Source organism: Python bivittatus, unplaced genomic scaffold (assembly GCF_059951505.1).
Source record: "Python bivittatus isolate LINGU-HERP-01145 unplaced genomic scaffold, Pbiv_v1 ctg000220_np1212, whole genome shotgun sequence".
NCBI classification, from domain to species: Eukaryota; Metazoa; Chordata; class Lepidosauria; order Squamata; family Pythonidae; genus Python; species Python bivittatus.
The window spans coordinates 25,298,262-25,325,015 of NW_028277048.1; the positions used below are offsets into that span (position 1 = coordinate 25,298,262).

The 26,754-nt window shown below is 37.4% G+C and overlaps 1 protein-coding gene across 2 annotated transcripts in view; it reads left to right on the top strand.

Annotated features, from left to right (window-relative positions):
* DIP2B (DIP2 acetate--CoA ligase B (putative)) overlaps nucleotides 1–26,754 on the top strand; it is a 196,423-nt gene that overhangs the window by 113,462 nt on the left and 56,207 nt on the right. For both annotated transcript variants that reach the window (XM_088138184.1, XM_088138185.1), the window contains 2 exons: nucleotides 10,217–10,345; nucleotides 14,063–14,188. In XM_088138184.1, the coding sequence (XP_087994310.1) occupies nucleotides 10,217–10,345; nucleotides 14,063–14,188 (255 nt within the window). The remainder of the gene's footprint in view (nucleotides 1–10,216; nucleotides 10,346–14,062; nucleotides 14,189–26,754) is intronic.

Consider the following 26,754-nt stretch of genomic DNA (forward strand, 5'->3'; position numbering starts at 1 on the left):
AGTTCAAAGGCATCAATTCTTCGGTGCTCAGCCTTCTTTATGGTCCAGCTCTCACAGCCATACATTACTACTGGAAAAACCATAGCTTTGACTATGCGGATCTTTGTCGGCAAGGTGGTGTCTCTGCTTTTTAATATGCTGTCTAGGTTTGCCATAGCTTTCCTCCCAAGGAGCAAGCGCCTTTTAATTTCATGGCTGCAGTCTCCGTCTGCGGTGATCTTGGAGCCCAAATAAATGAAGTCTGTTACTGCTTCCATTTCTACCCCTTCTATTTGCCAGGAATTGATGGGTCCAGATGCCATGATCTTAGTTTTTTTAATGTTGAGTTTCAAGCCAGCTTTCGCACTCTCCTCTTTCACCCTCATCAAGAGGCTCTTTAGTTCTTCTTCACTTTCTGCCATTAGGGTGGTATCGTCTGCATATCTGAGGTTATTGATGATTCTCCCTGCAATCTTAATTCCGGCTTGTGATTCTTCCAGCCTGGCATTTCTCATGATGTACTCTGCATATAGGTTAAATAAGCAGGGTGACAGTATACAGCCTTGTCGTACTCCTTTCCCTATTTTGAACCAATTGGTTGTTCCGTGACCGATTCTAACTGTTGCTTCTTGGCCCGCATACAGATTTCTCAGGAGACAGGTAAGATGGTCTGGTACCCCCATCTCTTTAAGAATTTGCCACAGTTTGTTGTGATCCACACATTCGAAGGGTTTTGCATAGTCAATGAAGCAGAAGTAGATGTTTTTCTGGAACTCTCGTGCTTTCTCCATGATCCAGCGAATGTTGGCGATTTGATCTCTAGTTCCTCTGCCTCTTCGAAACCCAGCTTGTACATCCGGTAGTTCTCGGTTCACGTACTGCTGAAGCCTAGCTTGTAGGATTTTGAGCATAACCTTGCTAGCATGTGAAATGAGTGCAATTGGGCGATAGTTTGAGCATTCTTTGGCATTGCCCTTCTTTGGAATTGGAACGTAAACTGACCTTTTCCAATCCCGTGGCCACTGTTGCGTTTTCCAAACTTGCTGGCATATTGAGTGCAGCACTTTAACAGCATCATCTTTTAGTATTTTAAATAACTCAGCTGGAATCCTGTCATCTCCACTAGCTTTGTTGTTAGCAATGCTTCCTAAGGCCCACTTGACTTCACTCTCTAGGATGTCTGGCTCAAGGTCAGTGACCACACCAGCATGGACATCAGGGACATTAAGATCTTTCTTGTATAATTCTTCTATGTATTCTTGCCACCTCTTCTTAATCTCTTCTGCTTCTGTTAGGTCCCTGCCTTTTTTGTCCTTTATCTGCCCATCTTTGCAGTAAACGTTCCTTTGATATCTCCAATTTTCTTGAAGAGATCTCTAGTCTTCCCCATTCTATTGTTTTCCTCAATTTCTTTGCACTGTTCATTTAAGAAGGCCTTCTTATCTCTCCTTGCTATTCTCTGGAAATCTGCATTCAGTTGCTTATATCTTTCCCTTTCACCCTTGCTTTTCACATTCCTTCTTTCCACAGCTATTTGTAATGCCTCATCAGACAGCCATTTTGCTTTCTTGCATTTCTTTTTCCTTGGGATGGTTTTAGTTGCTGCCTCCTGTACAATGTTACAGACCTCCGTCCATAGTTCTTCAGGCACTCTGTCTACCAAATCTAATCCTCTAAATCTATTCATCACCTTCACTGTGTACTCACAAGGAATATGATCTAAGTCATACCTGAGTGGTCTAGTGGTTTTCCTTACATTCTTCAATTTAAGCCTAAATTTTGCAGTAAGAAGCTCATGATCTGAGCCACAGTCAGCTCCTGGTCTTGTTTTTGCTGTCTGTATAGAGCTTCTCCATCTTTGACTGCAAAGAATGTAATCAATCTGGTTTCGGTATTGACCATCTGGTGATGTCCATGTGTAGAGTCGTCTCTTGTGTTGTTGGAAAAGAGTGTTTGCTATGACTAGCTTGTTCTCTTGACAGAACTCTATTAGCCTTTGCCCTGCTTCATTTTGTACTCCAAGGCCAAATTTGCCTGTTATTCCGATTACTCCTTGACTTCCTACTTTAGCATTCCAATCCCCTATGATGAAAAGGACATCTTTTTTTGGTGCTAGTTCTAGAAGGTGTTGTAGGTCTTCATAGAAGCGATCAACCTCAGCTTCTTCAGCATCAGTGGTTGGGGCATAGACTTGGATTACTGTGATGTTGAATGGTTTGCCTTGGATACGCACTGAGATCATTCTGTCGTTTTTGAGGTTGTACCCCATTACTGCCTTTCCCACTCTCTCTGACTATGAGTGCAACTCCATTTCTTCTAAGGGTTTCTTGCCCACAGTAGTAGATATAATGGTCACCCGAATTAAATTCACCCATTCCCGTCCATTTCAATTCGCTGATTCCCAAGATGTCGACGTTCAATCTTGTCATCTCATGTTTGACCACATCCAGCTTGCCTTGGTTCATAGATCTTACATTCCAGGTACCTATACAATATTGTTCTTTACAGCATCGGACCTTCTTTTCGCTTCCAGATACATCCACAGCTGAACGTCCTTTCGGCTTTGGCCCAGCCGCTTCACTCTTTCTGGAGCTACTTGGAAATGCCCTCCGCTCTTCCCCAGTAGCATATTGGACACCTTCCAACCTGAGGGGCTCATCTTCCGGCATCATATCTTTTAGCCTTTTAACATTGTCCATGGGGTTTTCTTGGCAAGGATACTGGAGTGGGTTGCCATTTCCTTCTCCAGTGGACCACATTTTGTCAGAACTCTCTGTCATGACCTGTCCGTCTTGGGTGGCCCTGCACGGTATAGCTCATGGTTTCACTGAGTTACGCAAGCCCCTTCGCCACGACAAGGCAGTGATCCATGAAGGGGAGATATAAACTAATACAAACTAATATAAAGTAAGAAAAAAAAAGAAAAAGCAATCAAAGAGAAAGCTAAAAGTGCAAGAAAGGAAAGAAAGTAAAATAGAAAAGAAAGAAAAAAGATACAAAGAAATAGCTTCCAATCTTTACAGCAGTTGTAAGTACAATTATAAATTTACCTCTTACTCTATGGTTACAACATAATTCTCTTTTTTCTATAATCTATCCTGTCTAATTATCAAAACCATAAATCATAAGTTCATTTTTTTCTGTTCTGCGCAAAAGGTCCATAAGGGGTTTCCAGTCAGCATTAAAAGTAGATATTGTATTTTCTCTGTTCTGAGAAGTCAATTTAGCCATCTCTGCAAATTCCATCATCTTCACCAACCACTCCTCCATTGTGGATAGTGCCGAATCCTTCCATCTTCGTGCATACAATCATCTTGCTGCTGTTATCATTTACAAAAACAAAATTACATGACTTTTTTCCAACTGTTTGTCCAACAATCCCAAAAGAAAATCCTCTAGTCTCAACTGTATATTAATCTTTAAAATCTTCTGAATCAGTGTGTGTATTTGAATCCAAGATTTTCTAGCTTTTTTACATGTCCACCAAACATGATAAAATGTCCCTTCATGTAGTTCACATTTCCAACGTAAATTTGAAGTGTCTTTATACATAGTAGACAATTTCTCTGGTGATATATTCCAACGGTACATCATTTTATTAAAATTCTCTTTAAGATTATAACATAGTGTAAATTTACCTGGTATAAGTATACCACTACTTGGTATATCGCTCAAAAACTGTACACGCCCTTAAAAGTAGCCCCAAATATCCCCCAAAAAGTTGAAGATGAAATCCATGTGTGCTTATCTCAAGTTCAGCCTGGAATTTAGTATCTGTGCAGCAAAAAACAAGCACAGATTTCACATTAAAGAGGTAAGTTTCATTCTTTATTTTTAGTTTAAGAACACTGTTAATGCATATATACAGGCCTACACATGAAATGAATATAATAGTTTTGTAACTTCTGGCCTATATTTGAGCCTGAATGTGCAGGGGTTCAATGCCTGAAAAATATTTCAAGGGTTCCTCCAGGGTCAAAAGATTGAGAAGGCTGATCCAAACCAAACAGCAAGCTGCAAAATACAATTTCAGATCAGGTAAACCCAATCCTCCTCTTTCCTTTGCATCTTGTAATACCTTATATTTAACTCGTGGTTTTTTCCCCTGCCACACAAATTTAGATATATTCTTCTGCCACTGTTTAAATGGTGCATCAATTGTCAAAACTGCTATTGTCTGAAAAAAAAAATCATTCTAGGCAAGACATTAATTTTTATCACAGAAATTCTCCCCAGCCATGACAACTGTAGTTTCTCCCATCTTAACATGTCTTTTTTAAACTTCATTCTATGTCTTAACATAGTCATTTTGAAATAACATACACTTCATATTTGTCATAGTGATATCCAGATATTTTACCATCTTCCCAATCTTACAACCTGTTTTATTCATCAATTCTGTTTGGTCTTCTATTTTCATATTTTTGTTAGCATTTTTGTCTTCTGTTTATTAATTTTGAAACCTGCCAATGCACCAAATTATTTTAATTTGCCCATTAATATTTCAGTTCCCTTTAAAGGATCTTCCAAAGCCAACACCAAATCATCTGCAAAAGCCCTTCACTTATATTTTTAATAGAAGCTGTGGAATTCTACCCTTCTGGATATTTTCTTAATGTGTAGAAAGTAGGCTTTGTGTGTAGAAAGTACAGATTCATCAGTTTCACTACAGACCACACACAGTACTCCTATATAATGTAGATGCGGGGGGGGGGGATCTTCCTTTCTTTTTTTGTTTTTCTTGTGTTTCTCCTTAAAGGTTAATTATGAAAAATTTCTTTATTATTGAATAATTTGGAAAAAGGACTTTAAAAGAGCTTGTTGTTGTGAAGGTTTACACAGTCAATGCAAGGAAGTTGTAATAAAAGGCAGTTCATTAGAGATGAGTTGGAAACTGCAGTCATTTCTGTAATATGTATGTAAAATTATCAGTCTATTTAGATTTTTTTTAAAGTCATATTTTACAGTCATATTTGAATTTCATATATTTGCATATTTAAGTTACTAAGTTATTGTATTTTCAAAATGGGAGTGGAAAAATGATAAGCAGTAGAATTATCCTTGTGTAATTTATGATAAATCATCAAGGTTTCTTATTCTATTACTTAACAGTAACAGTAGTGATCCCCCCATATACCTTAATTAAGCTTCTAAAATGCAGGAAGTTTGAATTTATCAAGGACTGTAAACCTAGTTCACTTCTAATACTGAAACCAATTTGTAGGCTTAGTATTTGCTCAAAGTCCATTGATCCCATGTATGGCTTTTTGCAGATTGCTGTGGTGCTTTGATCTTGGGGTTCTAATAAAAAAGAAACTAGGTTTGAAAAATTATCCCCAATCCTTGTAAAAGATGTTTACCTTATTGTCAGTCCTTAAAATGGTTGTATTGTATAGCAGGTTTCCAAGATAGGCAGTCTTTTGTGAAATAATATATTCCTCCTCCTCCTCCTCCTCCTCCTCCAACATGTAGCTGCTTTGCAAAAATAGCAGGTTGCAAGTGTTTACTCAAAAAGGTCTCCAGTTGTGAATGACCTTGTTTCCCTTCCTGCATTGAAACAAAGCCATTGTCCTGTGTTTAACAACATTGTGTCATATGCCTCTTGGTACTAGAATGCTATTATTCTTGTGAAGCTTGCTGGGCTTATTTTAAAGAATATTAGGAATTATATTTAATGTACTCTGATCAAATTTATATTTGGTTCAAATTGGTTATTTTCCTCTGATGAAAGAATGCATCACTGAATATACTATAAATAGCAAAATAGCAAAGGTCTGTGCATACTTGTATACCATTTCTGCTGTATTGCTCTTAATTGCTCTTCATGATAGCCATATAAATATGACTGATTTATCAAATGCATTATACAATTACAGAATAATTGAAGTAAAAATTAAGAGCATAACTGTCATGGACTTTGTGCCTCAATATTAAAAAATGAAAAGTGGGGAAACCCTCATTGTATACATGCATGGATGTAATATATAATTGCGAATGAGCTAGCAGTGTGATGAAAATATTTCTTGAGCTGGATTGCTGTCTCATTAAGCGATTTGAAGTATCTTGTCTCAGCCACCTTTTCTGCCACCATTTCAACTCCATCTCTCTTCTAAGCATTGTGGCTATACATGCCCAAGAGAGATCTCTCAAAGTACTGTTTCAGGGACCAAATAAAATGATGTAGTCTGGATACTGCTCCTATTGTACGTTCCTCAAGGTAGTGAAATAATTAATGTTACAGATAGTCCTCACTTATCAACAGTAATTGGGGCCAGGAACTTCGTTGCTAAACAACGTGGCTGTAAGGTGTGACATCACGTGACCATGCCGACTTACCACAGCAGTTATGACTATCCCAGTTGCTGTCATTAGGTGAATTCTGCATAGTCTCAGCATCCTGCGGTCACGTGATCACCATTTGCCACCTCCTGCTGGCTTCCCCATTGACTTTGCTTGTTAGAAGCTGGCAGTGAAGGTCACAAGTGGCAATCATGTGACTGTGGGATGCTACAGCATCATAATTGCAAACCAGTTGCGGAGTGCCTGAATTATGATCATGTGACTGCGGGGGGACTGTAGCAGCTGCAACTACAAGGACCTGTCATAAGTACCCCTTGTTCAGCTTCAAACAGTCACTGATCAAGTGGATGTTAAGCAAGGACTACCTGTATTTAACAGCATTGCCACACAAATAGAATTTAGAATGTAAACTGCTGGGATTTTTTTCCTTCTCCCTGCCATACCTTTAAGCATATCTTTTTTACCCCCCCTTTTTTATTATGTTTTTATAAATCTTGATATATTGTATTGTTTCAATACAGTGAAGTTTATACAATACTAATTGAAGATTATTGACATTCTATTATTTAGATAACTTAGAGTGTTGAAAATAGAGAAGAGAAAAAAAGCATTCTATCAATATTAATTACAATTTAGGATATCAATATTACAAGCATAAAATTATTTTACTTTTTCATCCAAAGTCGAGTATAACATTACAAAAAGAACTGCTGTAAATTGTATCAAAGTATTTGTTGTATGATAAAGGTTTCAGTCATGAGCTGATTACTTTGTATTAAAGTCTCCATTATATTGTTCATACACATACACGTTAATAAAAGGAAAAGATAGATAAACGAAGCAAATTTAACAAGAATTAAAATACCAAAAAGTAGAGGAGAGAAAAAAAGAAGAAAAAAAAGAACTATTGGGTTTCTGACTTCCCCCTTTTTATACATCTACTAATTTACAATATTTGTAAACATTTAGACCTCCTTACAAGCCAGACTGTAAATGATTATGTTTGCCGTGCTGCATGATGTGTTGTATGTATGGAAACCATTCTTACTTAAATTTGGTTAAATTTCTATTGTTTATATATATTGTTAGTTTTGCCATTGCTGCACATTCTCCAGGTTTAAGTTCCCAATCAGATATTGTCGGAATTACAGTGGTACCTCGGGTCACGAACGCTTCTGTTCACGAACAATTTGGTTCACGAACAGCACTGTTCGCAAAATTTTGCTTCCGTTCGTGAACTCCGCATCGGGTGACGAACAGGATCCGCGGCCATTTTCCCTGCTGTGACACGTGGTTGTGGCTTCCTGTAGGGAGGGGGATTCTCCCTCCAAACAATAACCGCCTCCCCACCCGCCTTCCTGTCCTCCACGCCAGAAGTCGCCTCAAGCAAGGTTAGCATTCTCTCTTCATACTGTACTGTACTTTCCTATGTTTCATATTTTTGTGGTTTAAAAAAAAATACATATGGTTCAGAACGGATTAACCGTATTTACATTGAACCTTATGGGAAAATTTGATTCGGTTGGTGACCAAAATCGGTTGGCGACCAAATTCGTAGGGGTCAGAACGGATTAACCGTATTTACATTGAACCTTATGGGAAAATTTGATTCGGGTTGCGACCAATTTGGGTCGTGACTAGAGTCGCGGAACAAATTAAGTTCATGACCCGAGGTACCACTGTATATCTTTCTTCCAGTGTTGAGCAAAATTTATTCTCGCTGCTGTAAACATATATCTCATTATATTATGATGTTTCTTGTTGATTTTTTCTGGGATTATATGTAGTAAGAAAAGTTGTGGTTTCATTTCAAATGTAAAGTCCAAGATTTTTTGCATTGTACTATGCATGTCTTTCCAGTACCTTTGTTTTTTGTTCATGACCATCCTGTGTGATAAAATATTTCTTCTGTTTCATGGCATTTCCAACATTTATTACTGTATGATTTGTCTATCTTAGGTGTTATTGATGGAGTTGTATAACATTTATAGAACATTTTGAACCAATTTCCCTTTAAATTATAATTTGGTGTACATTTTATAGTTTTAGTCCATAAGAGTTTATATATGTGTCCTGGTTTTGTACAAGTGTTTCAAATTCTGTCTTTTTTCTTAATATCCCTCCTTCCTTCTTGAGTTCTGATTTTATCCTTCCAGCAATTTGTAAATAAATCAACCATGGTATATTCTAGCCTTCACTAAGTAGTTATTGCTGTGTTTTTAATCTATTTGTAGAGTCTGAGTGAACCATATTTGCATATCTAATTGCATTTTTCTTGCTGTAATTATCTCCAATATGAAAAGCATTTGGGAGAGAAACTAGAGGTGAAATTGTTGGGCTTATTATTCCCTTCGTAGAATTCCATACTTTTATCAAACTTTGTCTAATAATATGTCCTTTTAAATTTTTTATCCTCCTTTGTATCTTTATACCGTAAATATCTATGATGTCCATTGGCTAAGCTGGTCCCTTCCAAAATTGCCATTCTCCTATTCAGTGAGTTTATCCACTCTGTTATCCATGACAGGCAGTTTGCTTTATGACACAGTTTAACTCTTGGAAGGGCGAGACTACCTCTCTCTGGAATCTCGCAGAATTTTTTGTTTGACTCTGGGTCTTTCCCACTTCATATAAATTTATTGACAGTTTCTTGCCATTCTTGTAAAGTTCTCTCTGGAATTCTGAGTGATGCCATTTGAAATAAATAGTTTATTTGTTATGACGTTGTCATCGTTGGTCCTGGATGGGGTAGCACTGCCCCAGACAGACCCAGTGCGTAATTTGGGGGTCCTCCTGGACTCACGGCTCCTGCTTGAAGAGCAGGTGGCAGCCGTGGCCAGGAGGGCTTTTGCACAGCTTCGGGTTGTGCACCAGTTACGCCCTTTCCTGGATCAGGATGCCCTGCGAACAGTCACTCATGCCCTTGTTATCTCCCAGATAGACTACTGCAATGCGCTTTACATGGGGCTACCCTTGAAGAATATCCGGAAGCTTCAGCTGGTCCAGAATGCGGCCGCACGAGCAATTTTTGGGGCCCGAAGAAGGACCCATATAACACCTTTGCTCTGTGAGCTGCATTGGGTACCGGTTTGCTTCTGGGTCCAATTCAAGGTGTTGGTTATCACCTTTAAAGCCCTACATGGCATGGGGCCAGGTTACCTGAAGGACTGCCTCACCCCCACGATTTCAACCCATCCCACCTGATCTCACAGATAGGGCATGCTCCGGATCCCCACGGTAAAAGAACTTCGATTAGCGGGGTCCAGAAGGCGGGCCTTCTCTGCTGTAGCCCCCGCCCTTTGGAACATCTTGCCCCCGGAGGTTAGACAGGCCCCCTCACTCCTGGCCTTTTGGAGGGATTTGAAGACCTGGCTCTGCCATCTGGCCTGGGGCGGGGAGGGAGGATATCAGAAATGGGGTTGGCTGGCCCCTTAGCGGCCTGGTATGGCCCCTATCAGCCTCTTGGATTTTTTAGCCTTTTTATCTTTGTAATGTCTGGTTTTTATAACTTTTAATTGTATTTCTGATTTTAGTTTGTTATAAGCCGCCCAGAGTCCCCCGTTGTGGGGAGATGGGCGGGGACAAGTCTATTAAATAAATAAATAAATAAAAATAAAATCTTGGGTAATACATTCATTTTGATAATTGCAGTTGATCCTAACCAAGATAACTTTAGGTTCCTCCAGCTTTCAAAGCCTCTTTTAGTCTTTTGAAGCATATTTTTTGAAGCATTACATGTGGATGGTATTTCAATAAAAGAATGTCATATACTAGTATATGGTTTTGCTTGAAGAATTCATTTGACTGTCAATTTTAAATTTAATGGAAAGACTCCACATTGTTACATAGTGAAACCAATAGAGTTTGTTAATACTGTCTTAAATTTAAAGACTCTTAAGTTTCCTTAAGAAAAGTATTTTTTAAAATATTCCCACAGGGGTTGAGCCAGGTTTGCAAAAAGAATCCCGCAATCAGACACCAGTTCCGTCTGCAGCTCCAGCACCATCTTCATCTAAATATCATCGAGGACGCTCTGGAGGAGCCAGAGACGAACGCTACCGGTCTGGTAAGGAGACTACAAATTCATCTGATGAACTTTGAACCAAATGGAACTTGACTAAACAATAAACAGAAAAAATATTTATGACATTCTGATGGTGCTACAGGTGAGAGAAAGGGAAGGCCAACTGGGATCTTTAGATCTTGTGGTATGTTATGAATGCTAGTGAATTTATTTTGTAAGTGTATAATAGTATTTAGAATTATTCAAATTAACGTGTGTGTCAGCAGCAGAGATTAGAAGGAGAGCTAAAAGCATCTGTCAGCCCTCCAAGGTAGGCGAGGTCAGGAAACAGAGTCTGCAAGTTTGACTGGAGCAATATTGATATAGGCTATGGAAACAAAATATTGAAAGCCTGACTGAGTTTTCCCCTCCCTCCCGCTTATACCCCAGTGAATTAGGGTGAAAGCAGTCTGGACTTCTTTCTAACGCTTTCTCTGTTTCCTGGGCTTAAAGCTTGCTTTTGTTTTTGTAACAGTGTGTGCAGTTTCTCCAAGGTCATCTTTGTGGCTCTCTGCAGTATCCTAATCCAAAGTCTATTGCATTTAACAGAGTATAGCTGAATGCAACACTTTCAGGATTATGAGATGTTTCATTTAGTAGTAATAATTTACTACGCATATCTTTCCTTAGTCTTAATTTTAAAAATACCCAACAGTAGCTGCAGCAACCGCAATGATATCAAACTGACATATGAATGTTGAAGCCTTCCAACAGCTGCACTGCATATTTACATCCCAGTGTACAATTGCAGCATTTGTGTGATGACACCATCATATGCATGTCATGTGTATCTGCACCACATGCAGATGTACATGACTATATTTACATAAGAGCAGCATGCCAAATCCTCCTTGAATAAATTGCTACATTTTACTTACAACAGGGATCTCAGCTTTGTCATAGTTCCAGATCTCCAAGCTGACTTCTCTATAGTTTCATATTGTAGGTGAGAAAAGGCCTGTTATGCCCTTCGTCAATCTTTTGAGATACTTTTTTGAAAAACAAACTCTTCAAAAATGTATTATTAGGAGTCAGTTGTTTAGTAGGAAGCACACATTCAGGCCCTTTGAAATCATGAAATTCACTTGATGGCTGTGGACCAGTTTTCTACTCTAAACTGTCCCATATGGTCATAAGAATAATAACATCTCTTGCTCTTTTTAATACGTTTTTACATCTCCACCTTTGTTTCATTTGAACAAGACTCCATCCTCTGATTACACAATGTAAGTATGTTTTTCTCACACTAATGATGAACCTTCATTTCCCATGAGAGAAATTAGCATGGCGACATTCAGCTCACACTGTTGAGACATTTCTTTTCACTGGTTCTGAATATTATGTTTGGAGATTACACTGGATTCTCCCTTAGAGTGACTCTGGAACTCTCACACCTTCTAAAATACTGTTTCCAGCTGTTGTGAAGGAGAATTGAGGTGGATGTTTCACTTTGTACAGACAGAATTTGCACCTTGCCATGGGAGAAGATCCCTCCTCCCCCTTAATACCTACAGACATATTTTGCAGAAAACGTAGTAATGAAAGAAGCACTTCTTTTCTGCTATTCTGAGTTTTTGTAGTCATTACATGTGGCTGAGAAGTTCTAATCTTCTTGAAATGAGCTTCTTGCTTTACCTATATTTGAACTTTTGTAGGAATAGAAGGAGTCTCAAAAAGAAACATATTTTCTGCAATATGGTAGTTACTCGTACTTTTAAAAACTATTCATAGTCTGCATTTTAAAGGTGCGGTGATAGTGGATTTAGTAGGGGCAGAGGAACCTCAGTTTTTTCTGCAACAGCTCTGTTCTTGCTGCAGATATGCGATTCCCAGACTGGGAATCTGGATGTAGCACATTCAACACAGTAGTTCTTACACAAAAAGCAAAAGTTTAAATTCAAGCCAATCTAAGTATTTCAGCAGGGTACAAAATGTTTGATATTGTTAAACAATGTCCAGATTTTGCTGAAGTGGATTTGAGTAAGTTCTGTTCATGCTTGGGACCTAACTAGTGGACGCCTGAAATGGTGGGAATGATTTCTTAGCTTCATTGTCACATGAGTGATCTGCAATTTGTGTCACAGTGATATTCTTGCTTTAGGTACTTTACATAATATATCCCAATAGCCAGTCTACTACTGTAATTTTTATCTGTAAAAATTTTTACTGTAATTTGAATTTGTTTCACAAAGTTGCCAGTCAGTATAAATTACATGAAAATTCACCTTCAGCTACAGACCTTGAGCACCCAAGTATTTTTTTAATCCTTCTGGATAAGGTAAACTTCTGCTTCCATATATTTCTTCTTTTTGTGCTCCGGAGTGAATTCTGAAAGGTATGAATCATGTTGTGTTGGTTTCATCTTAGCACTGTGTTACTGTGCTTGTCCAAATGAGTCATATTCAGTAAATGGCACATTCAGCATGAACTCTGTTATTTTTGCATAACCTCCTGCAGACTTTATGCCCTTGGTCCCTGTCATCTTGCTGAAGTGGTTCTTCTGGAGCATAGTGTTCAAATTTCTACAGATTATTATCTAACTTAAAAGCTGTATTAGGCCTTTGAAACCAGACAGTCAGTTGTGTTAAACATAGTTGTAGATTTTTAAAAGAGATTCTGGGAGGAAATCTGCTAGACATTGATGGAGATTTCAAAAGGAAAACAAAGTGAGGATTAAACCTGGGAATACAGCAGATTGTGGCATCAGCTGTATTTTATCTAACTTTAAGAGACATGAAGGGCTGTTAGCATGCTTTTTTTCATGAATCAGGCAACTTTATTGAGTTTTCTGCTTCTATTGATGTTATGTGCATCTAGACATTTACATTTCTGTCAGTTGAAACATCTCAGAATGATTCATTTTGTAAAATGGAACTCTTCTAAATATTAACATTGATGGAGAATATTGATGTTAATTTTGTGTGAAATGTTGAATTAGAAATCAAATTGTGTATTTTTAGTTTTAATTTACAGCTGATACTACATTTCTAGTTAAAAAAAAAAAGTTCTTGAGAATTTTCACTTGAAGTAAGTTAATTACACTTTTCAAAAAGATCGCTTGGAGTGGTTAATTATACTATTAGTGAGACAGAGCCAGAGCATCCATTCATCAAACTATAGAACTCCATTCATGATCCATCAGAAATTCCTGCTTGAAGAAATGAGAAGAAAAACTATATTTACCATTTACCCAGCAACTCCTAGTATTAGCCCATGCTATTGGAGAAGATTTCCAATTCTCTGGATCAGCTGTTTAGAAGCATAGGAGCTGCAGAAAAGAGGAGGAAAGGGGAAAAAAAATCTCTGGACTCTGGCAGTAACTACATTCTTATCCATTAAATATATTTAATAATTCATTTACGTCATATAAAATTTCCTGCAGAAAAGCATACAAGTATAATTTTTTTCTCTTCTTAAAATATTCTATCACATTGGTCCCTATAAGTTCATACTCTTATGAAATCAGCTAAGGTTTCAAAGCCACTGTGTAAATTTGTGTAGGATATGCCTGAAAAAAAATCAGGTATTAAATGATACAGCTTCGGTCAATTTCTGTTATTAGCAAGTATAACTGTTACATTTAACCTTGATAAATGGCTTCATGATCAGCATTCATTAAATAGCTACAAAAGGATATCTCTGCTTTAGAGATGTGATTATAGGCTCTGCTCTTACCATGCAAAGTCCTTGGGCACTTACTGATTTTCTTCTATTTTTCAGACATCCATACAGAGGCGGTGCAAGCTGCACTGGCAAAACATAAGGAACAGAAGATGGCCCTACCCATGCCAACAAAAAGGCGGTCTACCTTTGTACAGTCTCCAGCTGATGCCTGCACACCTCCAGGTTAGAAATCAACTGGGAACCAATTGCTTTCCTTACTCTTACTGAGAACTTAAAACTGTAATGACTTCTTGCTTGGCGCCTCAGTTAGACAAATATTTCTTTACATATGAAATATGTACTTTCTTTTCCCTTTAAAGGAAACTTTAAACTCCCACTTTCTTTTCCCTTTAAAGTATCTTTGAACCTTTTGAAGATTGCTGTCTCCCCAGATGTACTTTGTTTGCTTTAACAAGTCTCTCAAGAAAAATAAAATGTACATACTTTTATCATATTGATCCATCAGTTTACCTCCAGAAAAATTGCAAATTAGAATATGTGTGAACTACAAATATCAATACATTTCCCAGACTTCTTTTTAATGTTGGGATTGAGAACTAGTACTTTTAAAACAATAGTAAAAAGCAAAAATGTTCCTGACAATGTGCATAATAGACATATCTACTGTTACTCTCATCAGAACATATTTCATTAATTTGCAGGGATTCTGCATTGCAGAATTGAGATTCCATGCACACTGCACTGGATAATATATCTAATATTATCTTTTTGAAGTGATCTAGTAGCTGGTATGAGAAATAGAAATATGGAGATTACTCTTCATAGGGAATGTCCAATGGCATTCCCTATATGTTGAGATTTCCAATCAATGCAGCCAATGAAATAGCTTCAGATTCTGTTGGTGTTGCTGTAAGACTGATAGCACCTTCCTCTTGTCAGGTTGCAACATGAATGAAGAGAACTGTGTTAAATGTGTTTCTCTTCATGCCATTTCCTTATTCCTAGGCTTTGTGTTTTTCTCCTTTAAATAAAAGCAAAGACAAAGTGGGCTTGATTTCTGCATCAAATTGATTTATCCTGTTATGTCACTGGGAGTGCTGTAGAAATTTAATAAATAACTGGTGTGTATTAACATTACAAAGAAAATGTCCTGTCTTTTTAGTTCACCATACAGCTAGGCAGGATGAAGTAGCTGCTTTCTCAAATGGCATGTTGAGAAAGACAGTGGATTAGCTTTGCCCAGGCATTGGGCTAAGATGGAAGTAAGCTCAGCAATTTCAAGTGTAAACATTTATGGGGTGTTGCAGTGCTGTTGTTGGGATATATGGTGTTATCATTGGTTAGTTTTATTTACTTTGTTTTCAGTGAATATTATTGTGAACCACCTAGGATTATTATGTATAAAGTAGGCAGCAGTATGTTTCTAAATAAATACAGGTCCGGTGATTGTCTTTTCTACAGTAAATGATGAATAGGTAAGAAGTTTCCATTACATTTGCCTGAGTAACCTGATTGTACTAGTTTCCAGGTACATATATACTAATGTTGAAAAATGATACTGATTTTTCTGAAAAAGAGGGAAGGTCAACAAACTGCCGTGCTGTGGGTATTCTCCAGGGGTGTTGTTGACTCTGGGTTATGAGAACTCAAATGTGTGAACCAGGTTTTTTCTGCAACTTTTTCATAATACCTGGGAACAAATAAGAATAGAAAAGAGGTCACATACAGAGCAGACAGCAGCATTATGGATCTTCCCTTGGGTTGAGAAGAAAGTGCAGCTTCACACCAGGCTGACGGTTGGCTGCACTTCTAGCTCTGCTTTGGGGTACCATCATATCCAGACTGGGGCCTGTCAGTTCACCTCTGGTCACAAGGAACTGTGGTGGTAGAGGTGGGAGCAGGCAAATTATACAGTTATCAAAACTGAATACATTTAAAAATGCAAAACCTCTGAGGAGATGAAGGAGTGGTATATCACCTATGGAATTTCTGGTTTTCACATTACTACAACAGCAACCATATTTGAACATTGTCAAAAAACCTGTGAGGGCTTTTTCCACTTTGAAAATGCTGATCTGTTGCAAGCTGGGACTTGCAAAGTAGGTACTGTAATACTCCCTAGTTCAATAGACTACTTGCTTGCCAGGAGTTGTAATCCTTGGCTTCTTAGAAAGCATGTTTCTCAGTCTTAGTTGATTGTTTGCAAAAACGGAACAGAGTGATTCTTGTTCAAAAAGACACTTTAAAATGCATTTGGGGAGTAAGTCTTTGCCAGGAGAGTTTCCATGGATTTGCTTGGGTGTATTCATCTGAGTGCGCAATGGAGCTTAGTGCACAGTTCAAACAGAACCACATTTTTTTAAAAAAACTGAATTTGTTACTTGTTATGCAAGCAGAAAGGGGTTCAAGCTCCATCCCAAACATGGTTCGGTTTCATACTCCATGGAAGCTGAGGATAATAGGAGTTGTAGCCCAACACAGAGAAAGCTGGAGTAGATTAGCTCTCATACATGCTTAAAGCAGCCTTCCTTAACTGATGCTCTCCAGATGTCTTAGACTTCAATTCCCAGGCTTCTCATCTAGCATGATTTTTAGAGTTCAGAATTCTAGGAGCTGAAGTCCCAAGCAATTGAATGAGAGCAGGTAGAGGAAGGCAATTTAAGAGGAAATGTGGGGTTATAGTTCATTTAATGGTGAGGAGATAGAATTAGGGGATGTCAAAGACAAACTGTCATCCTATGAATGTTGACTTAGAAGGAAGCCCCATTAAGCTCAACAGTGTTTGCTCTCAAGGAATTGGCCATAGTTGTCTATTTAGGATTAAATAATAGTGACACACTGAAGGGCAGTGCTCCTGTGCACATGAAACTGGGAGTAAGTGTCACTGACTATGTACATTCCTTTATAATTCAGATGTGAATTGACAGTATTACAGAGGAGCTTCAGATTTTAAATGAGAGGTATAATAATGTTAGAATTTTGCTTTTCTACTTTTTTTTTTTTTTTTGCAAGAATGATTTCTCAAGTTTCTGCTTCTACAAACATACTAGCAATGTTTGGATGTATATGTTTATATGAACAGTTTTTCTCACCTATGAAAATCAACAAATCTATATTGAAGTTAAGAGTAGCTAATTAATATTTGCAAGCAATATTCAGGCTGGCTTCATTTCAGGATATAAAACCAAATATTGGTGTCCCATTAATGGGAAAACATAATCTACCAAATTAGTGACCCAAGTGAAATGGCAAACAGCAGTTCTGTTTTGCAGCAAAGTTATTTATTTATTTAACAAATGTGTTTTAATGGCATGCCACGATGTTCAAAATAAGGAAGAGTTTGAAACTCTTACTTCATAGTATTCTTACAGCAATTTATATACAACTGAGAGCTGCCCTAACTTTATAGAAGACTTGCTTTGTTTATTGCTGCTCAGTATTCTTGATCTTACTAGGGGTATGTAAAATGTTTCACATTTAAACCATCCCAAATTCAAAACACCCTGTTTCAAGATTGAACAATGATTTATATTTGATGCAGGCTGTCTCCCTCATTTTGGAAGTTCTTTGAATTTAAGACAGTTGTTTCAAATTGGAAATGATACAAATTTCCAATTTTTGCACATCACTAGTTTTTTTTACTTATGATGTTATGCTTCTCTTCCTTGTGAATGCAGATTGTGTAAATTTTCTTATATGATTTTGAAGAAATAATATCCTTTATTCAACATCTTAGTGATGTAGCTTATATATAAACCTGTACATATTATTATTACATACAAGCCATACTGAGTCTGTAATAAATTCTAACAATTTATCCGGTTTGGATCAAGTGTAGAATATTGCATATGTTGGGGGTGGGAGATTTACAGCATTTAGATTAGTTTGAAGGTTCCCAAATTATTCATGTGTGACCTAATTGTACAGATATTCAGATTATTTCAGAAGGCTTGAATTACAGCCTTCTCATTTCTCTTTGTGAGCCTGAATTCATTCCCTAATGTCATGAGGTTATATTACTTCAGCCTCTCCATTTGTAGGAGTCTTTTGTGTGCCTTACATATTATTCAGACATGTCAAGCAACACATGAGCAAACAACTTCATACATAACAAAGATTCATGTTCACAGCACATTTCATTCCCCCACCCCGAATCTTTGTATCTATCTAGCCCATCTTGCATTGTGCTTTATATTAAAGTAGGGTGCAGTGTATGCATTAAATAATCAGGACATTAGCTATTTCCATAAGCCAGCCTGGTACAGCTAGATTTAGCAGTAGATTGGGGATTTCATATCTTGTTCAAGTGGGGTGAAAGGTTTTATCAAAGAATGTATTATAGCCTGTACCAGGAATAACCACAATAGTTGACCTTGGGTCAATTCAGATATAACAAAAACTTTGATTTCCCAGTCAAGAAATACCAGTGAACTTCAGGCTTAGATATACTTTCTTCCACATCTCACGTCCTTCTCTCTCATGGGGAAGAGAAGCTTTGGATTTTAAAGAAATGTCTGTTTTTTGGAACTGTGTAAATCTGAAACCTTAAGGCTGCATGTGGTTTTAGAGACCTAGCTATGGTCTAAAAGTTCATCCAACATTAGCCTAATGGTAATATTTAATATGACTAAAAGGGGAATAATTACATATTGCCTATATTTGATTAACCATATTGTTATCATTTTGGGGAGGGGTTGCATTGTGCTTTGACTCCTTTATTTATCTTGATTCAGTATAAAAATTCTCAGGTACCTTTCTCAGCTGAACTTGTTGATTATGTGCCGTCAAGTTGGCGTTGACTCATTTCTGCAGGATGATCTGTTCTTCAGGTTTTCCAACTGTGCACCTTCAGGTCTTTCTGACCCTTCAGGTCTTCCAGTGGTGTACCTATCCGACAGTGATTAAGTCCATCCACCTTGCTGCTGGTCGTTTCTCTTTCCTTCCACCTTTCCAGCATTGTAGACTTCTCAAGAGAGCTAGTATTCACATGTATCCAAAGTATGTTAATTTGAGCCTGGTCATTTGTGTGAGAACTATGTACTATGATCCATTTGTTTGTTTTCTTGGCTATTCATAGTATTCATAGGTGTCTTTTGTACCACCAAAATTCAAAAAGGGTAAATTGCCTGCACAATTTTGATCTTCGGTGGTATAGGTACATTATGCCATCTGAATATCTTTTTCAAGGTGTTCACTGCTACTCTTCCAAGTGCTAGTCTGTGACATATTTCCTAACTGCTGGTTTCTTTACTGCTGATAGTTGATCCTAAAAGGGAGAAGCTATCTACCACTTCAGTATCTTCATTGACATTTCTAAGGCTAGTTGTCATTAGTTGGTCTTCTTAGTCCTATTTATTCACTGTGCTCCTTGACTTGCATTACTAGAGCTTGCAGATCATTTGTATTTTCAGCCATCAATAGTGTCATCAGCATAGTGCAGCTTATTGATGTTTCTTCCTCCAATTTTGAAATCACACTTAACTTCTTCCAGTCTAGCTTCCCTCAATACATATTCAGCATATAAAATTTGAGTTTATTTCCTGTTCTGCTGCCAAAAAAAAGAAGAAAGAAAGCAGGAGGCAGGTGGTCTACAGTTCATTTTTATGTATATGGAGTAAGATAAATGTGATTAAGATGAATTCAAATGCAAAGTTGATTAACATTTTGTGAGACTTTCTTACATTTATTCTATCATATTATTTTAAGCACCGTTACAGGCAACAGCATTCTGTGAGATTTTCGTGTGACAAATTAGAGTTACTTGTTGGAATAGATGGGTTTTACTTTCTCTACTTTAGGGGTTATCATTTGGTCATCTACTGAAATGAAGAACTTGAGAATTTAGCTCCTCTTGAGAGTTATTATTTGACCCTATTAAAATCCTGGCAAATATTCGGATTCCTGTTTATGAAGGGATCAGTTTCAGTAGTTGCATGCAATGCTGCAAGTTTATATGGAAAATGTTGGATCACAGATAATAATTTTCATCCTTATATAATGAAAAAAATACATTTTTACATAAAAATAGTCATTTTTATCCTCTGAAATAGTGGTTTTGAATGTCTTATCCTGGTAAACGAGTGCAGGGTAGCTTTAAATAATATGAAATTAATTTTCAGTGAGGTTTACAGTATACAGAAAGAAAATTATTCTGTGTATATTGTACACCTCAGAGAATGTTTAATAAAAGTTGGTTCCAGTTTCCTTTCTGTTGAATATGGAACTCTGTGTTAAAGATTAATATGTTCTTCTTTGCTATATCCCATATATTTCATATTTTAAATCTATCAAGAGATCAATAATTGTGGATTTTTCAAGTAGTGGGGTAGAGTTTGACTAAAAGAATTATAATACAACACTTTGGATGGAGAAATGTACACAATAATATAATGGATTGTTGATTTGTAGTGTTTAATCGACAGTTGAACGAGGGATTTTTTGATAAAGGAGCAAGAAAGAATTTCAGGCAATGTGACCACATTTCGGGAGTGGGAGGGTTTCTGTCTATATCATAATTTTCCAAGACCTCTTTTTTCCTCCATTTCCTTTTTTATTACTATGATGATGATTAAATTTGAAGTTTGTTTGTTTGTTTATTTAATAGGCGTATCCCTGCCCATCTCCCCACAATGGGGGACTCTGGGTAGTTTACATCAACTTAAAACAATAAATACATAATTAAAATTTATAGAAAGAAAACACATTTACACAAATAGAAGGAAGAGAAAAAATCCAAGAGGCCGATGGAAGCCACACCAGGCCTCTAGGGGGCTAGCCAACCCCATTTCTGACAACCTCCCTGCCCCAGGCCAGATGGCAGAGCCAGGTCTTCAAATCCCTCCATTGATGTGAAAAACTGTGATTGGTTTAAAATCAAAAGCTTTCATTCCCAGGAACACAAAAGAGGGAGCAACATACATGTTTAAAGTTGGCTGCAGGTCTTTTTTAACTTTTAAAATGATGCTTTTATTAGATTTAACAAGATTACATTTACTAATTTAGTCTTGCCTAGCTTAGCAAAAAGTTTTTTTTGAGGAGAAGATAATTGTACTTTTATATTCAGCAATACATTGTCTTTGCCAGCTCTAGTTTTCTTCCACAGCATTGATTGTTTTAATGTTTAATTATTTATGTGGCCTCTTTTTTTTTTTAGTAGCTCAGTTATATAATCCTGCAAGAGATGCATATGCAATTAACTTTGCAAAAGTGTTTGCCAGTCTTGACATTTAACATCTAATGTTTTTGTTTTGCTCTGCAACAATAACCATAATTTTCTTTAATGTCTATATTCAAAACGTGTGGAACCTGCCATTTTTGGAAAGGAACATTCCAGAGAACTTTAGAGGGTTCTGTTCCTCCTCCAGACCACACTATTGTAGCTGTTCTGGGAGTGGAATCAGTCCTTCAAACTAGACATGGGCTGCCATGTTCTACATGTGGTCCAGCCCCATTTCTACACCATACCCGGAACACGACAAACCACTTCTGGTTGTGAGGTTAGGTTCTGAAAAACACCAGACCATCTTCAGAATGGGATTTACATGGGCTGGAAGAGGAATGGAATGTTCTGAAGTTATTTGGTACTTGAGCCCGTATTAATTTTGGATTCTATCCCTTATCAAATGAAAGCACCAGCCAGCTGCTTGATTTCATATCCAGAGGATATTTTTGAACGTACTGGAAAAACAATGCATTCTTCAGGATCAAATTAAATTAATTTTTTTCCAGTATGCTGTTTTAAATTCTGTTGATTGGGGAGGTTGATTGATCAGTTTTCATGCAGTGTTGACTTGGAATCTTGTGCCACCCAGGAGAACCTTATATTGTTTGTTACAGATCAGATGCAGATACTTGGTATAGATGGGGCTCATTTTTGCTTCTGGCCAAGGTATAGGCATCAAATTAGATTTTCCTTCACATACATTCCCACTGAATCAGGTTTGAATGTGTTTTCTAATAGGAGCATCTGTATAAAATTAGTTATTTGATGATCTGTGCCTAAGGCTTCATTGACATTCTTTGCCTTGGTTATTCATTATTTAAGAGAGAGTACATCAGATGAGCTGAAGAGCTGTAAGCGTTGCTATTTGAACACTCCTAGAAGGAGCAAACTGGTCCTTAATTTTTCATTTTGTCTCTCAAACTCATTAACGAAAGAGGAAAACCCAGTGATGGGTAATGATCCCTATCAGGTTGGGAGGCAATCCAATAATCTGGAATTGGGGGAACTCTCTCTGACACCTTGTCATAGTCAGATCATGCCATGGTAGCCATGAGATTCTCTGGTATTGGCCCCCACTGCAGGGAGACAGGACTTATTACATCAGTCTGCCCGCCCCGGGACTGATGGACCCGGAAGGGTTCCAGAGGGAGCTGGGGGTTGTTCCTGATGGTCTGCTGCATGGTCCAACTGAGGCCTTAATCACTGCTTGGAATGAGAGGGTGGCTGCAGCCTTGGAGCCCATGCGTTTGCTGTACCACATATAACATTCTGATTTTAACCCTTTTGTGATCTTGTTCTTATTCATGTTTAATTATTTAAGTATTTTAAGGGGTTTTATAATGTGTTTTAATTGTTGGTTTTATTGTACGCCTCCCGTGTGGCTATATATATATATATATATATATATATATATATATATAAATAAATAAGTGAAAAGATTAGCAATGAGTATTTGGTATTAAAATATAGTCAATTGTACTGACATCTGTTGGGTCCCAGAAGTTAATTATCTCAATGAGTCATTCAGCACCAAGCCATTTAGTGTCATTAATGTTAGGCTTAGATGTAAGACACCTTTGTAGTAGTAGTACATTCTCATTTATTACTTGAAAGAGGAGATCATTCCATTATGCATAGTTGTTTGGGCCTTGGCGAACAAAATATATGGTGTTCAGAAAACACTCCACTATGTTAAGGGAGATTTCAGCTACCCCAATATTGAACTCTGAAGTAAGTGGGAAATCCAACAGGTTGGACAATCTTGATATGTCTTGTAGACTATTGTTCAAAAGGTGGAGGAGAGAACTAGAAAATCAGGTATACTGGGCTTAATACTTATCAATAAAGAAAAAATGGTTGAGGAAGTTGAAGTTGTAGGCATTCTGCAGGCAGAGAGAACTAAAAAAAGTCAGATTAGTGTTATGAATTTCAAGGGAGCTGATTTCAATAAGCTAAGGAAAGAACTAAAAAAGATTCCATGGATGGAAATCCTGAAGGGGAAACATTTCAGGAAGGTTGGGAAAATCTGAAAAATAAGATAATTGTCCCAAATACAAACAATACCAAAGAGAAAGAAAATGGGAGGGAGATGATGAAACTGTTATGGTTGCGTAAAGAACTGTCTGAAAAACTGAGAAACAAAAAGGACAGGTTTAAAAAATGGAAAGAGCAGTATATAACAAAAGCGGGACTATCAGGAAATAGCCCAAATCTGTAAGGATATGGGAATTCCTGGAGCACAGGGGAGGTACCAGGAGATCAAAGAAGAGCCAGTGTTATTCCAATCTTTAAAAAAGAGAAAATGTGGTGCCAGGAAACCACAGAACAATCAGTGTGACATCAATACTTGGGAAAATCCTAGAGAAGATAAACAGTAGGTTTGCAAGCACTTAGAAAGGAACAAGATGATTACCAGAAGCCACATAAAAATAGGTCATACCAGATTAATCTTACTCCCTTTTTTTTTTTTGACAAAGTGACTAGATTAGTAGACCAAGGGAATGCTATGGATGCAGTATATCTAGACTTCATTAAGGCATTTGATAAAGTTGATCATAAACTCCTTGATAAAATAGAACAATGTGCAATGGAGGATCCAACTAGCAGATAGATTCACAATTGGTTGAACAATCATATCCAACAAATGGTCCTTAATGGAACTATGTCTACATGGAGAGAAATATGCAGTGAGGTATTTCAGGGTTTTGTCCTGGGCCCAGTACTTTTCAACATTTTAATAAATGACTTAGATGTGATGATAGAAAGGATGTTAATCAGATTTGCAGATAACACAATGAGCATGAAACTGAGCAAACTCAGGGAGGCAGTGAAGGACAGGAAGGCCTGGCGCAATATGGTTCATGGGGTCACGGAGAGTCGGACACGACTTAACGACTAAACAACAACAGATAACACAAAGCTTGAGGGGTGTATTGAAAGCACCTCAGAAGACAGACTCAGGTTTCAAAAGGATCTTGATAGATTTGAACTTTGGTTCTTTTCCAACAAAATGCAATGATGAGAAATGTAGAATTCTCCTGTTAGGTAGGTAAAGTTAGATATATAGGTACAAGATAGGTGGTTTCTGGTTCAGCAATAGTACCTGGGTACTACAATTGCCAAAAGAGCTAATGCAGTTATGGGCAGCATCAACAGAGGTATAATGTCAGATCATGGGTAGTGGTAGCTCTGCTCTACACTGTACTGGTCAGACTGTACCTGAAATAATGTGCCCAGATTTGGATGCTACAATATAAGAACAATGCTAAGGAACTGGAAAGAAAGCAGAGAAGAGTAACAAAGATGCTGAAGGGCCTGGAGGCTAAATCTTATCAATTAAAAGAACTGGGTATGCTTAGCCTAAAGAAGAGAATGCTAAGAGGACAGGGTAGGGATGTATTGTCCATAGTGTCTGAGGATAGGAAAAGAACCAGTGGATGGAAGCTTTACAGAAAGATCCAAACTTGAAATAAGGAGTAATTTCCTGACCATGAGAGATATTAAACAGTGGAGTAGCCTGCCTCCTGGAGTTGTGGATGTTCCGTCACTGGAGGTTTTCAAACAAAGTTTGGGCAGCCATTTATCTGGGATGGTCTGAGGATTCCTGCCCTGGAGTAGAAAACCTCCAAGGTCCTTCCATCCCTATGATTCTATTATTTCTCCCCTACTAATTTGTTTGCTCCACAGTCACATTTGAGATTAAAATGGAGTTAGTTTTATATGCATCTTATCTGAGAAATCAGGGCCACTTCTGATGCCAGTATATGTCACCAATTTCTTGTCTTCCTGAAACCTTTATTATCTTAGTAGTATCTTAATAGTGGCATCCTCTTAGTAGTATCTTAATAGTGGCATCCTCTTTTTGTCAAATGAGGCTTGACTGGTTTGCTGGTCGTATGAAAAGACATTGGATTCCTGCTAATGAAGACTTTGTACTAATAGTGGATTTTGTTGTTGTTGTTTTTGCAAAAGCTTGTTTCAACTACCACATGACACAGAGAATATGTTGCTTCCTTTAGTACTTTCCAGATATGATTTGACATACTCTTGGTTTGAGATTCAGTTGGTCATTTTATGTGGGTCCTTTCTGGATTATCTTATCAAAGCAATTGCTTGAGAGAAATTACTGTATAAAATTAGCTGAACGTGAATACTCACATGAAAATAACAACAATTTCATATTGGTAACCATAGGCAATCAACAGTTTTTGTTTTGAATGTTTTTAGAGTCTCAACTTTTTCTGAGTTTGTTAGTATTTATATGGGCAAGTTCATATTTTAAGAAAAGCTGCACATTTACATTCATTTTTTTCAAAGGAGAGGGCTGTACTTTAGTGGCAGAACACTTGGTTTTTCATGCACAAAATCCCCTCTTTAGTTCCTGACATTTATACATAAAAGGTTCAAGTACCTGAAAAACTGAGTTTCTACCATTCAGAAGAGAGATATGGATGGATCAGTGAGGTGACTCATTATAAGGCAGCTTAATATAGTCATACATTCCAGTTCTATTGAGCAAGCAGGATACTCACCATTACTTCATCTCTGTTCTAGGTGAAGGTGATGGGAAGATTTGTTTTAAATTTAGATGTGAACAGATAATTGCCTTCTTCTTTAAGCTCCTGATTACATTACTCTTCCTTCTCTAGTTTTTAAATGTTTATAATGGCTGTTTGATGGTGAAATCAGAAAAAAATTTCTAGGCCTGGAGTAGGGGCAAGGTAGCAAGTAAACAGATGAGAAAAATCATAAATGTCTTTCAGCAATTGCCTTCAATATCACTGTGAGAGAGTTGAGATGAAAAGAGATGTGGCTTCTCATCTGTGTCAAGAGTGCATCGGGATCAAAGTAATAACTCCCACTAGAAAAAAAAAAGTCATTTTTGATTCAATGTGGGGCAGTAAAAAGATGTCTGGTTTTCCTTTCTTTGGGTCAAATGACTGCCACTTTAAAGTTCTGTGTTTGTATGAGTCAATGAGATAATTGATGTATTGAAGAGCCAATGGTGACATATTTACATGCAGACATACATGCACACTTATGTGTGATAGATTATACAGGTAAACAGATGATCAGATTGAATATTCCTAGGTATTAATGGTACTGCATAGATAGTTGAATATTACAGCAGTTCTTTGTTGCAATATTTGTGACCCTATAATATAGCCTGCATTCTATAATACAGTACTGATGTTGATTTTTTTGGGTATGAAAAAGTGGGGTGGATGGTAGGAATTCTTGAACATATGCAGCCTCAGTATTTAAAGAAGTTTTACTTCCTCTGTGTCCTTCTGCAAATCAATAATTATAAACCATAAGAATTTTCCCAGAATGCCTATTCCCAAACAAGTGTTCAGATATGGGTTGATTCTGATGTTTTCCATTTCAGAATTGTTAGTGGTTGGGGAAAACTGCAGCCAGGTTCCATAGCATGCAATTTGCAGGGTGATGACCTGCAGGGCTATTTTACTTGTGAGGGTTGGGTGTATGGATAATTTTCTGATGGGTTTTAAACAATTTTACTTGCTTTTCCTTTGCAGTAAGGAACAAGCTGGCCCAAGTTGGG